The sequence below is a fragment of the Manis pentadactyla genome, chromosome 19 (assembly GCF_030020395.1).
Source record: "Manis pentadactyla isolate mManPen7 chromosome 19, mManPen7.hap1, whole genome shotgun sequence".
NCBI lineage: Eukaryota > Metazoa > Chordata > Mammalia > Pholidota > Manidae > Manis > Manis pentadactyla.
The window spans coordinates 12,077,088-12,093,070 of record NC_080037.1 but is presented as its reverse complement, the minus strand read 5'-3'; the positions used below and the strand labels follow the sequence as shown (position 1 = coordinate 12,093,070).

The following is a 15,983-nucleotide window of genomic DNA, read 5'->3' as shown; positions in this document are numbered from 1 at the left end:
TTTCCAGAAGAGCAAAACTCAGCCCTGATAAACTCAGGGACATTCGACTGAGGAAGGACAGGAAGTGGGGTGGGAGCGCAGGACCCTCACACCCAGAGGCTCTCACCCTCTGCCTGGCCCCTCTCCCCATCCCACCCTCACCCCACCTCCCCCCCACCCACCCCCAGCACAGGTGGACCACACATCACAAAACCAGCCTCCAGACACATGGAATGGAACATCTTTACTTCCTCTGCTGGAAGGAAAGGCTGAAGCAGGGTCCACCTGGGAAGAAGAGGAGGGCGAGGGGCCACAGAGGGGCTCTGAGACGAGCAGCAGCAGCCCGGGCAGGCGCTGAGCGCCCATCATTCGTGGTCCTCCAGGAAGAAGTCGTTGTAGGCCATGCACAGCGTGGTCAGGAACACCGAGTACTCCTTGAAGTCGATCTCCTTGTCGCTGTTTTTGTCCAGCTTCTTCATCAGGTCATCGATGCTGCTCTCCTTCATCTTCTTCAGGGGCCCGGGGGGGAGAGACAGATCAGCTACCCCTCCCCGCCCCACGGGGGGCAGGCAGCCTCAGGGTGGTCCCCAGCTGAGTGGGCAGCACCCTGACCCCAGAGTCTTCCTCCAGCCCACCCCCAGCACAGGGCCTGGCACCAAGCAAGGGCTCGGAGGCCTGGAGTGAATCTAAATAGACTGCACTACGAAAACCAGTCCAACCTCTCTTCCCCTCGGCACTTTGCACCATCGAAAGAAATAATCGTCCAGATCTTATACAACACCTAATAGAAACAGCGTGGTGACTATGTGGCACGGAGCCTGATCCAAGTCTCCTACATAGACTGTCCCTATGGAGGATAATTGAGAAGTGACCCAGACACCACATCAGCCCGTGAGAGCGGTGGCCACCGCGTCCTTCCCCTGCTGGGAGGGCTTGCGAGACAGCTGTATGGGGACCAGTGTCTGGCTCCAGGTGGCATACTCTTTGTTGGGTCCCCTTCCAGCCCAGCTCCACCAAGACGATGGAGACAGAGCCCTTGGGTGGACCATCCTGCCCTCCCCTCTTCGCTGCCCTTGGCTCCACCTTTTGCATAGGAGACAGGATGTCAGGACATATGGAGAAGCAAACAGCCTCTGCGAGGAGATCCCTGTCCCAGCCTGGGCTCCTGTTATAGCCAGTCCTCCCCAAGGGCCTCAGACTCCTGTAATTAAGCCCTGTCGGAGCCATGCCCCACCCCCGCCCTCATTAACTCCAGGATGCAGAGGGCCTGGCAGGAAGGCCAGTGGCAGGCCAGGTGACACCCACACCTGTCCAGTTCTGTGCCCAAAGGGCAAACCTGGGGGAGCTTCTTTCTTGGGAGGATCCCTGGAATTCAGGATGTGACAGGAGGGGCCCCCAGTCTGGATTTTTAAGGAAAAAAGGAGGGTGATACACAGGCCTGGGCTGCAATTCCAGCTCAGCCTATCACTAGCTGGGCATCCTTGGACAAGTTAGGTAGTATATCCAGGCCTCGATTTTTTTTTTAACTGTAAAAATAATATATAATGGCTATTTCATAGGCCTTCCCCTCTACCCGTCGCTTCCCACCATCTCCATCTGTTAAGAATCAAGTCTCTCTCCTTCCAGCCTCTTGTTCCAAATAAGCAGAACATAGTTCCCGGGTCAGCACCAGCTGAGAGCCCTAGAAGAGCCAGGCACAGGAGGGGAATCACGTGGGGACCCTGCCCCGGAGCTGTGCACGCTGTGGACCCCCCATCCCCTAGGACCCCTCCCACCGACTGCAGCCCACCCTCCTGATGCTGGCCCTCCTCCTCCTCAGTGGAACCTGGCTCAGCCCCTAGTGCCGAGGTCTAGCGTCCTGTGAGTCTAAGATATCCACCCTGTCCCTTCAGTCTCTGTCCATACCCTTCGGCCATCTGCTCCTGGCTGGGACTGGAGTGCCCGAGCGCAGGTGTGCGCCCCTCCTGTGGGGTCCCTGTGGAGGCAGAGCCTGGGCCCCCCGCCACCCACTGGGGAGCCCGTGACAGTGGTGTCTGCGCTCTGTCTTTGTCCCCTCCCAGCCCCAGTGCCCACAGGGAGTGCTGGACTGTGGGGTGGGGTGTGGGCAACGATCACCTACCTCACCAAGACACAGCTCCTCCTTGATGAGCTCCTTTAGCTCCTTCCTACTCAGCGTCAGTTTGCTGCCCTCTCGCCCCGAATATTTGTGGAAAGTAGTGACCATGGTGGTCAGAGCCTTCTCAAGAGGTGTCTCCATCCTGGGGTGCAGCTCTGGAGGGCGGATGGAGAGGCACACATCACACGCTCCAGAAAACCGGACCGTCTGCTTTCCACCATCACCTGCCCCTGCTCTAAGGACCAGACGCTGCAGCTCATGATGAGACCAAAACCCACCAGCAGCTGGGCCCAGATGTGTGAGGACCGGTTATAATGAGACCCAAGGCACGCTTGCACCCGCCAGAGCCGCAAGACTGACCAGTCCCGAAGGAGACTGTACACTGTCCTGCCTAGGAGGCGTTGCCAAAGGGATCTGGGGTCACAGGGATGGCAAGATGACCTTCCCCAAAGAAGACCTGGTGGCGGATGGTGGAGCAGGTAAAGGGTCAGGACTTTCTCCCTGCCTCCATCCAGCGTGGCCTCTCACATGCCAGAAGCAGTCCTCACCTGCTCGGGCCCGAATCACCTGATAGCAGGGAGTGTCCCGTTATAGAAGTGGCAGATGGGGCTAGAGAGTGTCCTGGGTGTGGGGGGTGCTGGGGCTGGCACTGGGAGATAAGGTCTCAGCCGGAAACCAGGGGCAAGTGATTGGACTGGTCGGGCTGGTCTCCACGCTGGCCCAGAGAACTGCACACGCGGCGGGAGGCAGAGTGCGGTGAGCTGACTGAAACCTCCAGGCTCACGATGCAGAGGCTGGGTTTGAAGGGAGCCCTCCAGTCCCTCAGCACAGCTGCACCCACCCAGGGGCGGCCGCTGGAGCTCCTGGGACTCAGACCAAAACCACTTCCCCACTAGAGAGGAAGAAGGCGACACCCCAGACGGGGCGGGGTGGGGGGCTGAAGAAGCTGCTGGCTCTGCCCATCTGGGGATTCCTGCACCGGACCTGTCATTCATCTCCCACCACCCCCAAACCTCAGCTTCTCGCCGACTCGGGCCACAGTGTAGTCAAGGGCTCTGGGCATCCACACAGGTGTCCTATCAGCCCTGATCCTCACCCCACACCCAGAGCAGCTCCTCAGAAAATTCTGATAACCGCACTCCGAATACCCTGCCTTCTGTCTGCTCAACACCTGCCGGCTCACCCAGCGAGGCCGCCTCCGTCAGGAGGAAGGACTCACCAGGGAAGAAGCAAGCCGGAGAACCCACACAGCGGAAACAGGCTCCCTCCCGTGCTCCCTGCCTTTATTCCCTTGCTCCAGTCCCCAGGAAACCAGGGGAGGGGAAGAGGCCAATGAGAAGGGGCTGGGGAGGACACGAGGAGGCCCAGGTCAGAGCCTCCTGGGATGGGGCTAGGAAGAAACCCTCTGCCAATCTCACCTCCTTGTTTCTAAATAGAGGGGAAGGGGGCACAGTGAGCTCACCATGCTCCACACATCTGCAGTCCCGGAAGCTCTGTTTTCCCAACCAAAACTTAGAACTCACAGCCTGATGGGAAACAGGATGGAAAAGAAGAAGCCGGGCTGCCCTGAAAAGAAGACCTGGGAGGTGTGGGCCAAATGCCAGGTATCTCCACATGCCCGAGGCCACTCTCCACACTGGGGCGCTCCCGGGCCCTCCCACCCACACCAAGAGCAGAGCAGACAACACCTTGAGATGCGAATGAGTGGGGGAAGATGTTTCCTTCCAAGGGCATAGTCAAGGTCATTACCTAGTATGGGGCCTAAGGATTTAAAGGGCTTTTAAATGAATGATTCCATCTAAACCTCACTCTTCTCTGTGGGAAAGAGTTGTCCAAGATTCTTGGAATGGAGAACTGAGAATCCGGGTTAAGGGAGGGAACTGAGGAAAAACAGAGCCAGGTGATGGGGTAGGGGTTGTAGACTGGGGAGACAGGCTCAAGATGCAGTGATAAATGAGGTGGGGGCCAGGAAGGGTTGCCTGTATCCCAGGAGAGTCTCAGACATTGTTTTACCACCAACCAGTCCAAGTATGAGAACAGAACCAAGTTAGGGGCTTAGCACATGTCGTGGCTGCAGTTCCCCAACCAAGCGGCCGGAGTGCTTCCTGCTGGCGCCCCACCATCACCACCACCACCAGCTGGCAGGGCTGGAGAGGCAGCAGGGGCCGTCACTAAGCAACAGGAGTTTCCGAAGCAAAGAGTGATGCAGAAGGAGGCTCAGGGGAGGGCACTCCCATGGAAGATGCACCGACTGCAGGGAGGGGGTGGGAGGGGGAAACAAACTTTTTCCTGGACCAAAATTCTCCCCAAGTCTCTGGGGGAAGATCTGAGTCATCTACCCCACTCCTCTGCAACTTGAGAAAAAAAAACAATGTGTTGAGGCGGGAACACGGAATGTTTGCAAGGTCAAGGGGACTAAACCCTCTCTGCCTTTGGACCTGACCTCTATCCACCTCTCCCTTACAGGTCCCCATACACCCAGGCATGGCCTGCAAGTCTAATGTCAGTCCCATCCACTGCATGATGGAGCTGCTGACCTGTAACCTAAAGGAAGCAACATCGTGCCTGACATTTTTTAGGGTGAAAATATCTCAATTTCATTAATCAGGTTATATGTCTGGAATTTTTGTCTCCAAAAACTACTATCAGCTCTCACCATCTCCCTCATTCCCACTTCAGCCATTCATCCCTTCTAAGGGCTTTTGTCCTTCTCTGAAGGAACATGATTCCAGACTGAAACAAATCTCATCCCAGGACCTTTGGGGGCAGAGACGGGTTGACAGAGATGATATTCGCAGGCTGCTGCCAATAGCCTGGTCTCCGTCCATCTGGCCAATCTAATCCAACCATGGACAGAAATTTCATCCATCCCTGAAGTCTGAAACCAGGGTACAGGAAAGGGGCGGCAGGACAGGACTGTGACCATCAGGACTGAGCCCTCTTCCCCAGCCCACTCCCTCCCCATGACTCAGCCCTTTCCCCCACCACTCCCCCAGAACGCCCACACTGCATTCCAGACCCCAACCAGAAACAGCTGTGACCTTCAGTCCCATCCCAGCCTCAGTTAGAGGTCCTGCCAGAGGCAAGGGTGAAGTGGGAGAGGCGAGTCCCTGGATAAGATCCCACAGCTGGGGCATTCCAAGCCTCTGGGGTCCCTTCCCCTGCCTTCGGCCTTTTCCAGAGTTAACTCTGTCCCACACAGGCACACCCACACATGCACACACACATGCATGCACCTCCCTCAGTCACCATACATCCCTCCACACTAGTCTGCTCTCCACAAAACTGCAGCTCAACTCCCCACCCCCATATCCCTCAGCCCCCATCCCATACCCGCAAAATCTCTCAAACCATCAGCTTATAGCTTCTAAGAATTTTTATTGAACTTGCTCAACATCATGTACACACGTGTAGGAGCCAGGTTAAGGCACTGTGCCCCACCCTGCAAGAGAGAGAGAAGCCCCGGCTGACAGGGCCCCCCCGACCCACTTCTGAGGAGCCTTCATTTCTTCCGGGGCTGCTTATCAGGGAAGCCTTCAAAAAACTCGTTACACATCATGGCGATGCAGGACAGGAAGACACAGTACTCCTGGAAGTCTACCTCGTTGTCCCTGTTGCTGTCCAAGTTGCTCATAAGCTTCTGGAACGCAGCTTCGTCTGTCCTTTTCTGCAGGGAGAAGAGGCTGCAGGTAGAAACCAGAAGCCCAGGCACTAGAGCTGAGACTGGACACTGCCATCGCCAGATGGGAGCTCAGGAAGGCCAGCCACTCCCTGGGAGGTCCAGCCTGGAACTCTGGCGAAGGGTTACCCCTCAGATGCAGAAGCCAGAGTACCCAGGAGCATCCAGAAAAGGGGACCACATCTTCCCCCAAGGTCATTTTAGGAATTCAATTAGACAATGGTCATGAGAGCAATTTATAAACTGCATGGAGTATGACACGGAGGGAAGCCGTAATTGCTCAGGGGAAGTAGGCACGTGAGGGTCTCCATCACCATGAATTCACATCCACGAGCCAAACAGAAACTTGAATACCGTTCTTTGCTGGAGTGACCGCAAAGGCAGACCACCCTGGGTCACGGAACTGGCTTTGCACCCTGACTACCCTGGTGAGTTACTTAGCCTCTCTGAGCTTGTTTCCCTTCAGTTAAGGGGTACAAAGTACCTGGCAGAGTGTCTGGCCCAGAACCTACCTGTTCATCCTCAGCCTCCTTTCTGCCGGGCGCCAGAAAATGAATGATGGGTGCTCAGTTTTTCTACCCCAGGTGGCCAGTGCAGGGAGAGTCCATACCCCAACTTCCCTAGCTGAGGAACAGATGCCCCCTGGCACCTCCCAACTGTGGAGAATGCTCCCCATGGGGCAAACCCCCAGGCAGTAGCCACTCACCCCCAAAAAGCTGGGCAGCTCCCGGGTCAGCAGCTCCTTTAGCTCTGACTTGTTGAGTTTGAACTTGTCACCTTCCTTGGCCGAATACTTGTGGAAGGTGGACACCATCACATCCAGAGCCTTCTCCAGGGGGCATGCCATGGCGGCAGTCGGGATCTGGGGCTGGGGGTCACAGAGGTACCTGATCTTCCCCCCACCCCACCCCCAGCTATGTACTCAGAAGGCCCATTGCCCTCCCATCCCTCGTGCCTCCAGGAGCACTTGGTGAGACTCTGCTCCCAGCAGAGAGCAGCCAGGAAGTGGGGCTCAGCTCCTGGCCAGGAGCACGCACAGTGGGAAATCAATGCTTCAGGCAGCAAACCCTTGCTGGGCCCACTGCATAAGCTCTAGCTTTCAGGGAGCAAGCTTCCGGGGCCTCCCATAGACAGTGCCTCAACCACAGAGCTTTTTCCATCCCTCACTCAGTCCCACCACAGCCTGGCCCACGGCAGCCCCGCCCAGTCCATTCTTCTCCCTCCCAGGGCCCAGCAAGCAGCTGGAGGCCTGCCAGGGGCCTGCAGTGGAAAAAAACAGTAACCAGCGCCTAGGCTTGGCCTAGCTAGGGAGGGGCAGGGTGAGGTGGCAGAGGCAGGGATGCAGGGAAAGGGTGGGGAGGCCAGGCTCCCTTGGGCTGGGCCTCTGGGTGCAGGGCAGAGGCTCACAGGACACTGCCAGACAAAAGCCCACAATTGCCTTCACTTTGTTTCCCACACCCATGTGCGCACACAGGAGTGTGCACACACAGGCATGTGCAACCAAGCAAACACAAGCCCCTGTGCATACCCACGGGTCACACACACCCCAAAACATACAACAGCCACAGCATATGCAAGGCCCAGTACCTCCGTACCCCTCAGGTACCTTGAATCCAGCCACCTGCACACTTCTTTTCATTTTTTCTCCTGCATGTGCATGCACACGTGTGCACACGCACACACATACACACACACAGCATCCCAGAATCTCCACATTGGAATCTCACATCTGGACCCACTCAGCACATCTGGTCCCCACCAGCCTCCCCTTCCCCTGCCAGGATCCTCAGCCTGACACCCTTTGCGTGCCAGTCAGGCAACCACCACTCACCAGGCCGAGAGAGGAAGCACTGAGGAGAGAGGTCTGGGGAGAAAGAAAGAGTGGGGAAAGCCCGACAGTCTGACCTATTTATACCCTGGCCAGGCCCTGCCCATGGCAGGGGATGGGGGAGAGCGGGAGACAGCCCTCCTGCCGTGGGCCGATGTGGTAAGTGCCGTGGCCCCCTCCACAGCCCGGCCTGGAAACCCAGCTTCCTGCTCCAGGCAGGCTCAGCCGGACAACGGGAGAGCCCAGCGGGCATGGGCAGGGGTCTCGGTGGGGTGGGCACCTCTAGTGGGCATAGCCCAGCCTGAGTTTCAGGGAGCTGGAGGAAGGGGCAGCCTGTGCCTGGGGCAGGGGGGACAGGGAGGTGGTCACACCTGCCCTGGGTAAGAGGATACAGGAGCGGTGAGTGATGGGTGGGGAGTCACTCTGGACACGTGGCTGCCTAGGAAGTAAGGGGGGTAGCCAAGGCCCAGCGCTGCAGGACAGCCCCAGCTGCGCTTCTCACTTTCCCAGAGGGCTCTCTGCCCCGCCCAGTGAGGCCCAGGGCAGGAGCCGAGGGGCCTGGAGGAGGACCAGGCCACCGCCCGCAGGGGGCACTGCGACCACCCGAAGGATATCAGTGGAAGGTCGCGGGTGAGGTAGTGCTGAGTGGGGACTGGCAGTCGGGCATGGGCTCAGCAGTGGATTGTGGGTCGGAGACAGTTGCAAGGGGTGGGAGGTAGACTTGGGATGGATGTGAGGAATGAAGAATGCAGGTTGGGGTGGAGAGTTAGAAAAGAAACGGCACAAAATGGCAGAGGCAGGGATGGGGCTAACCTCTCAGGATGGGCTATGAACTTGGGTTGAGCTAGGGTCAAAGGTGGGGTTAGGGCCCTCAGCTGGCTGTGGCTTCAGGGGCGGGGTCGGCCGCAAGTATCCGCTCCGCTCCCAGGCCCAGAGCAACACCCTAATCAGACCTCGGACACCCTAATCCTACTAGTGCCGCACTCTGGGCTCCCACAGCCCTGGGCAGGGGGCACACAGCCCCCGCGGCCCCACCCTCCTCAGGACATCCTGTCCTGAGAACTGAGCTCCATCCCCAAGGACTCTCAGCCTGCCCTCTCACCCTCCTTGGCGGGCCAAGGGAGCTTCTCCCTCAAAGGCCCAGAGACAGAGACAGAGACAGAGACAGAGAGAGAACCCCGCACACACAGCCTCCCCAGATGTTGTCCTTGCCTTTCCCCACCTCCTCCTGCTGAACCTTTGAGACCATTTCGCTTCTGCGGGGTCCAAAGCTGCCCTCAGCCCCCTGTCCTCCAGGGGAAAAGACCAGAGAGGGGCAGAGGCCTCGGTGGGACTCGGACCCAGGTCCCAGCTGTCCTCTCAGAAGAAACAAACCAAGCCAAGTGACACCAGCTCTTTATTAGGAGTCAAGCAGCCCTTCCCCATCATGATCTCCTCAGTGCTGGGCCGGGACAGCCTCAGAACAGATCCCGGCCTCTGCCCACCTCAGCCCAGAGCCACTGGTAGGACGCCCCTCCCTAATATGATCCCGGGGAGGCCCCCTCCGTCTCCCTGCCTCATGGGTGATATGGGTTAACAGATCAGGGGCACATCCAGGACATGCCAGGAGGGGGCAGGGGTGAATGCAGAGACCCTGTGGAGCAGAGGCTACTGGGGGCAGGGGGGTTCCGGAGGACAGTCCTTGAAGTATTCGTGGCAGTAGGTGCAGAGGCAGGCCAGTGAGCGCATGTACTCCACAAAGTCCACCTCACAATCCTTGTTGGTGTCCAGAAGACTCATGAATTTACTGTAGTCACACTCCCGAAACACCATCTGTGCAGGGGAGTGGGCAGGGATGGGGAGACAGGTTGAGGAGGGCAGCGCAGCCTGGCACACACACTGCTTCCCCCTCCACTCCCGGGTGGTCCCATCCATCCCCACCCACGCCCTATCTAGGGGCCAACCCCAGCCTACCTGCTCTGGTAGCGCACCCATGTCAATCTCCCTGCCCATCCCCCTGCTCAGATCAATTACTGAGCACCTACTCTTTCCTACGGGGTACCTACTATGCGCCAGGCAGTCTTCAGTCTCACTCAGTCCTCGCAGCAAAGCTACTAAGCAGCAGGTGGGGTGGTTGTCATCCCCATTTCACAGTCCCACTCCTGGCAACCCCTCCCCACAGTCCAGCCTCCACCCCTCTTGCGGTCCCATGTTCAGAGCTTGTCCCCATGTCTCTCTTTGCAGAGGCCAAGTGGCACTTGCCGGCAGGGTAGGCACCCAGGTGCTCACCGGAGTCCAGGTGGGCAGCTCCTTCTGCAGCAGCTCCTTGAGCTCCGCCTGGCAGAGCTTGTGCTTGTCCCCACAGCGCCCTGAATGTTCCTGGAAGGTGCACACGATGGCAGCCACCGCCTGCTCCAGAGGCCTGGCCATCCTTACTGCCACAGAACAAGGGTGTGACTCACGGTGGAGGCCTGGGTCCTCCCTGCCTCTGTGTTTCCCAGGGACTGATCCCAGACCTGGCTTAATCCCCACCGAGCTTCCAGCTCCCCCTCCTCTGAGCAGTCCTCCCTGACCACAACAACCCCTCCTAATGTATTTCCCTACTGCCACTCCCACCCCCATTGTTATTTTCCTGGACAGAGGTTTCCCCCTGCATCACTGCAAACCCCTCAGGGAGAGAGCCTCTCCCCACCACCACCACCTGCACCCCCTGCCAAGGGTCCATGAGGACACCCTGATTCTCTCCACCTTTTCTCATCCCAACACCCAAGAAGGGCTCAGTCCCACCTGTGCCAGCCAATGAAACACAGCCCCTGGTCCCCTTCAGGACCCCAGAGCTCCTCTGTAGGAACCTGCACAAGGAGACCCTGCCCCGTGCGCCTATGCTCCAGTCCTTGGAGAAGCTGAACCTTCTCAGGGAGGGTTCGGTCTGAGGGGAACCCCCGTTACCTCACCATCCCCCACCCCTCACCCTCCCTGCTGTAACCAAAGGAAAAACTTCTGGGAGGGTCTCTGCCTCCTGGGCAACCCTGGATGAGCCATTCATTTACCGGCTCCGGGTCTCAGGTGCCTTGTCTGTAAAGCTGGGTTAATCCCTCCTCACGGGCCTAGGCAGGGACCTGAACCAGACAGTCTCTAGCAAGACCCAGCTTGGGTTTTCCCCAGTGTGTGATCTGCCCCACCTGAGGCCCTCCTCCTGACCCCTGGGGGGTCCTGAGACAGAAGGCTCTGCATGGGGCACCCTGTTCTGTTAGCGGGGAAGCCCTTCCTGGAATCACCACCTCAATTCCACTGGCCCTTCCCACTGCCCTGCTGGGAGGATGCCTCCAGCCTGGGGAAATACTAAGGCAGCCAGGAAGGCAAATGTCGTTTCCATGTGAGCCCAGTGACTCACTCCTGGTTCCGCCAGAGGACGGGAGTCCCACAACACAAGGCAGCCAAGGCCCAAACTCCCTCGCAGATGACTTTCTCTCTGCCAGGCCCTTGGGAGAAATGGCCACAGGGCTGTGGCTGGTGGGAAGGAGGAAGGGGGAGGGGGCTAAGCCCTGCCTGGGGTCGAACCCTTTGTGACAGCCCAGGACTGGAGCAGTATATCTGGGTTCCCACGGGAGAAAAGGGCCATGATCCCAAGGGATAAGGAACTCAGAGGTGCTCAGCTGCCTTCTGGGCTCCTGCCAGCCTGCTTTCTCAGAAGCCTGGGGCCTGGAGGCTGGAGGGAAGGGAGTCCTCTCTCTGCCATGCAGCCCTGGCTCACAGTTGGCAGGAATAAAGGAAGGAGTCCAGGGGGATCGAACTGAAGGTAACACCAGCTCTTTTAGTCCATTTCCCCACCCCTCAGTCAGACCACCTCTGCACACCTCCTACCCCAAACTTCTCGACAGCCTCTCACTACAAGGGAACCCCTGAGTCCACCACAGCTGACTTCCCTCACTGCATCAGTCCCTGCTGTACTCCCTCGGCACCCCTGCCCGGCCCCTGGACAGAAGTCAGACCTCGAGCTGCTGGACACCCAACCCAGGACCCAAGCAGCGGGCACTCACGGCTGGCGTTGGCGTCTCAGCAGGTGCTGGAGCCTAGAGGCAGAGCATCCCTATTTGTAGCCTCCCAAAGAAGGAAGGGAGCAATTATGGGGGATCTAAGTAGGTCAAGCTGAGGATGTCCCCGGGGGCTCCCCGTCTCTGGTAACCCCTGTTACAGGCCCCACCCGCCCACCTATCCATGCACACATCAAAGGCCCTGTCTGGGCCTCAGACATGCCCCCCATTATTTCCCTTCTGTCCCCCCCCACTGACCATAGCCTCCTGCCCATGTCCCTCCAGCATGGTCAGAGGAGACAGGCTAACCCATGCCACGCACCCCCTATCTCTTTATCCTGAAGAGACACCCCAGAAGAATACAAAGTGGGAACACACTTTAGCCTCACCCTCAGAGAATCCCTGTGCCAGAGAGGATCTTGATCAAGCCTCTCGTTTACAGATGAGAACACCGAGGCCATGCGTCCCCCTGGCTGCCTGATCTCCAGATCCATGGTCCTTGGTCGGTTTGGGCTGTGAACTGCTCAGTCCCTGGGGAAACGATCTGTAGGATGTCCCTGCAGCAGAGGAGGGAGGTGTGTGCTCCTAGGGCCACTCCAGCCATCTAGGCCGAGTTCCCTGGCCACCCCACCCCCCCAGCCAGCAGTGACTGAGGTTACGTGGACTGCAGGCCCATTTGAGGGCCAGAGCTGCTGTGGCTGGAGCATGTTTCCTGTCCTTGCTGCTCCATTCAGCACCGAAGCCTTGTTCCCTGCAGTCTCGTGGGGTGGGGCTGGGTATCCCCTGGCTTTTAGCTGAAGTATAGCTGCTTTGGAGTCCCAGCATTATGGGGGTGACCCTCTTGTCTCCCCTCTTTGATTGAGCCCTGGGCTTTAGCTTCTGTCTCCCTCATTCCACAAACTGTCACAGCCAAAGGTCATTTTGGTTCAACTTGGCCAATTATCTCAGGGCTGGGGACCCAGGTGTTCTGCTTACCTCCTGGAGTCTGCTTTTTTGTAGATTTCTTCCTGCCTTGTGAGCTCGTTAACGCTTTGAAAAATGTTTTTTTTATTTCTGTCCATTTTTTGTTGTTTTTAGCTGGAACAGGTACAGACCACCATGTCACCAGAAATGGTAATCCCTTCATGTCACTTCTGTATCCCCTCCCTCATCCCTGAGCCTGAGAGACCCCTCCCCATTCTACAGACAAAGAAGCCAAGACCCGGAAGGGTATGGGGCAGGGAGTAGAGGAGGTCAGCACCCAGTCCTCTGGAGAAGCCCCGGTGCTCATGGAGGCTGCCAGGGAGCTAATGATAACCTTGACCTCACCTGGGCACCCAAACCTTGCCTGTGCCATCTCATTCTTGCAGACTCAGCCCCTACAGGGGAGGCAGGCAGGCAGTGGGGAAGGGAGGGGAGGGGAGGGGAGGGAGAGCTGTGATTAGTCCTGTTTTATAGGCAAGGAATTATGGGGACTAGGGGACAGAAGTGGGGGCCAGCAATTAATTCAGTTCTAGGTCAAGCATTTATTCCCATCTGATACCCCAGCTCCACCACTCGTCACCTCCCAAAAGTAGGTCACCCACCTCTCTGGGCCTCATTTTCCTCATCCGTCAGTGGTAAAGGATAATGATGGTAACCACATCACAGGTCTGCCATGCGGCTTATATGAGTTAATAGATATGAAGCTCACAGAGAAGTAGTAGTGCCTGGCACATGGTAAGGGCATAAATGTTAACTGAGAGGTAGGCAGCCTGCCCGAAGTCACACAACTAAGTGGCAGTTGTAAGAGCCACTCATTATTCACATAAATATTTAGAGACACCTAACGGAGGCATTGGGGATATAGCCATAAACAAAACAGAGTAAGTCCCTGCTCCGTGGAGATGACAACCTATGGGGGAAACAGACAGTAGCAAATAAGTGTATGACAGGCTGGGGACGTGAATGCCGGGGAGAACAGTAAGGCAGGGCTAAGGGGAAGGAAATGGGGGTAACCCAGGACTTCCTATAGGTGCCCAGGGAAGAGTCAGGCAGCCGGTTCCAGGACTGAGTCCTTGTCCCCCCTCGCCCCCCTCCCCTCACCAATGCTGCACCTTTGCCTCCCAGGGGAGAGCGGGGAAGGGCTGACTGCCAAGGGGCAGGACCTCACTGTGGGCAGGTTGGGGAACAGAGAGGGAGGTCTGGGGTCAAAGGTCATGGAAAGAGTCCTTCACTGGACCCTTACTGCAAGTTGCACGACTCCCCTGCCACCTCACCTCAAGCATGTTCTTTGCCTTGTCTGGGCTTTTATTTCCTTGCCTGTGAAATGGGTTTGGAAGGTTCCTACCTGGAAACTCCAGTGTGAAAGTGCTTTATGTCCCTTGCTGTCACTGTGGATGATGTCCAGGCAGAGGTTTCTGAGTCAAACTCAACAGTTGCAAGCTGAGACCCCTCAATGGTGGCAGCAGGGAGCAGGGAGGTAGAGGGAGAGAACCAGACCCTCCTCACCAGGCCACTTTGTCCAGCCTCCGGCCTCCACCAAGGCAGGCGGCAGGTCTACAGCCTCTCTTGCCTTGCTTTCCCAAGTCCTTCCTGCCGTTCTGAAAGTCCTTCCCCCGAGTCTACCCTGAATCCCCTTTCTGCAGTGGTTCCAAATGCACATCACACTAAGCACCCCTCCCAGGCCCAAATGGGGACCCTCCTCACCCTTTCCCACCCTCCTCCATGCACTCGATTCCCCACCCCAGGAGGAGCCCAAGCGCGCCCCCTGCAGGGGTGGAGCCGACCCTAGACGACCCTGAGACATGGACCGCATCGGAGGGGTGGGGAGAGTGCTGTCTGACCTGGCAGGACTTCTGACCACACTGACCCTCTCCCTCTCCCCTCTCTCCCTGCCTCTGCCCCCCCACCCTCACCACCGTCACCTTACAAAGGCCCCTGGGAAGCCGCATTGCCCTCTGAGGGCCCGTGTCTTGTTCTGCACCTCAGAGAAAAATAAGATGAGTGTCCTAGAGCACCTGGACGTTCGTGTGCCTGCGTCCAGAGGACGTGGGCTCATAGGACAGGCAACTGCACAGCCCCCTGGGGCCGGCGAAGCCTGTCAAACTGATCCACCCCCTTTCTCAGATTCTACTCCAAGTACTGGCAAGTGTGGGAAGGGGTATTAATTACTGGGGCTGGGACTGGAGCCAGGGAGGGCTTTGCTTATGGAACTGGGGTGGCGGGTGGAGGCAGGGCCTGAACTGAGATCAAGGAGAGCCCGGGAGGCTTAGACCCACTGCCTCTTTCGACTGCCGAGTCAGTGCCTGATTGTGCCCATTTCCCAGACGGAGCCATGAGCTGGTGAGGAAGTCACGTGGCCTAAAGACAGAGCACGAGGAGCCCTATTTCAGCATTCCCCTGTCTCCGAATCTACCTTTGACTTTAGTATCTCTCTTCCTGGGGGGTCAGTAGACTGCCAGGGATAGACTCCAAAGAGCAAAGGCTGAGGGGAGAGTAGGGCACAATGGGAGGGGAGACACGCGTTCCTGAGACCTTCCTCCCAGCCACCGTTGCAGGAGGCAATGAGACAGGACCTGGCCAGAGCCCTTTCTGGACCCCTGCTGTCCACCTCAGCCCAGAGATTTGGGGGCAGGGGCAGGATGAGGGAAGATTGTTGAGCCAGCTAGGAAAGTCTGGGGTTCATTAATTTGTCAAATACACAGAAGGAAAAGAAATTGGCCTCATTCAGAGCCTAGCCACCTGGGGGCAGCTCCAGAGATGGCCAACTGAGGCCAGTCTCCAGCAGCCAATGCAACCGCGGACCTGGATCTGAACCCCAGTGGAAGCGGGGAGCCGTGTGAGCAATCAGGCAGCAACAATGCAACCACCAGCAAGGGCGCCCGGTTCCCCGCTGACAGAGGATGGAGAGACCGAAAGCTCCCTGACTGCTCCCCCAGGGCCTGGTCACCTCACAAAAGCCAAGGGCTGGGGAGATGACTGGGGGAGGGCCAGGCTGCCACCCCGTGTCCCACAGAGGTGAGGCCTTTTCTTATAGACCTGGGTCAAGTCCCAGTGCAGCTCCTACTTAACCTCTCTCAGCCCCTATTTCCTCCTCTGTGCAAAGTGTAGAAACTTCCAGCTCATCCCTCATCCACGCTCTGAGGACTCAATGAGATGCTCTGGAACAGACCCAGCAGAGAGCCTGGCCTGAGGGTGAGCTCCACGAATGGCAGATGCTGCCCCCTCTGGGTCCCCTCGTCTGCACCACAGGGCCTAATGGTAGCTCCTCTCAGGGTTCCCACGGAGCTGAAGGGACAGTGTGCACAAAAGGAGATCTGAGAACAGCTGTGGAAATATTCATTAGCATCATCCTGGTTCCCTGACCAGCATTCACAGGCTCCCTTTCCTACAAGATATCAGGAAATG

The 15,983-nt window shown here is 57.8% G+C and overlaps 3 protein-coding genes across 5 annotated transcripts; all 3 read right to left on the bottom strand.

The window, feature by feature from the left end:
- Positions 1-204: 204 nt before the first annotated feature.
- S100A5 (S100 calcium binding protein A5) lies at positions 205-3,374 on the bottom strand. Of its 2 annotated transcripts, none has more exons than XM_057494993.1 (3): positions 3,315-3,374; positions 2,099-2,250; positions 205-488 (listed from the first exon to the last, which is right to left on the bottom strand). In XM_057494993.1, exons 2-3 carry the CDS (start codon positions 2,234-2,236, stop codon positions 345-347), a joined length of 282 nt encoding a protein of 93 aa, XP_057350976.1. In that variant the 5' UTR covers positions 2,237-2,250; positions 3,315-3,374; the 3' UTR covers positions 205-344. The 2 variants fall into 2 exon arrangements, with proteins under 2 accessions (XP_057350976.1, XP_036778089.1); XM_036922194.2 differs by lacking the exon at positions 3,315-3,374 and adding an exon at positions 2,374-2,618.
- Positions 3,375-5,453: 2,079 nt separating this feature from the next.
- Positions 5,454-7,758, bottom strand: S100A4 (S100 calcium binding protein A4). The gene is made up of 3 exons (XM_036922193.2): positions 7,606-7,758; positions 6,481-6,642; positions 5,454-5,762 (listed from the first exon to the last, which is right to left on the bottom strand). Exons 2-3 carry the CDS (start codon positions 6,619-6,621, stop codon positions 5,598-5,600), a joined length of 306 nt encoding a protein of 101 aa, XP_036778088.1. The 5' UTR covers positions 6,622-6,642; positions 7,606-7,758; the 3' UTR covers positions 5,454-5,597.
- Positions 7,759-8,980: 1,222 nt separating this feature from the next.
- S100A3 (S100 calcium binding protein A3) lies at positions 8,981-11,702 on the bottom strand. Of its 2 annotated transcripts, none has more exons than XM_057494990.1 (3): positions 11,622-11,702; positions 9,871-10,016; positions 8,981-9,414 (listed from the first exon to the last, which is right to left on the bottom strand). In XM_057494990.1, the coding sequence occupies exons 2-3, from the start codon at positions 10,009-10,011 to the stop codon at positions 9,250-9,252; spliced, it is 306 nt and encodes a 101-aa protein (XP_057350973.1). In that variant the 5' UTR covers positions 10,012-10,016; positions 11,622-11,702; the 3' UTR covers positions 8,981-9,249. The 2 variants fall into 2 exon arrangements, with proteins under 2 accessions (XP_057350973.1, XP_057350972.1); XM_057494989.1 differs by having other exon boundaries at positions 11,574-11,678.
- Between the last annotated feature and the right edge of the window lie 4,281 nt (positions 11,703-15,983).

Coding starts and splice junctions, on each gene's coding strand:
- S100A5 (XM_057494993.1), bottom strand. CDS start 2,236: ATGGAGACACCTCTTGAGAAGGCTCTGACCACCATGGTCACTACTTTC. Junction 489..2,098: donor AGGAGCTGTGTCTTGGTGAG/GTAGGTGATCGT, acceptor GGGCCCCTGAAG/AAGATGAAGGAGAGCAGCAT.
- S100A4 (XM_036922193.2), bottom strand. CDS start 6,621: ATGGCATGCCCCCTGGAGAAGGCTCTGGATGTGATGGTGTCCACCTTC. Junction 5,763..6,480: donor AGCTGCCCAGCTTTTTGGGG/GTGAGTGGCTAC, acceptor TTCTCCCTGCAG/AAAAGGACAGACGAAGCTGC.
- S100A3 (XM_057494990.1), bottom strand. CDS start 10,011: ATGGCCAGGCCTCTGGAGCAGGCGGTGGCTGCCATCGTGTGCACCTTC. Junction 9,415..9,870: donor AGCTGCCCACCTGGACTCCG/GTGAGCACCTGG, acceptor TCCCCTGCACAG/ATGGTGTTTCGGGAGTGTGA.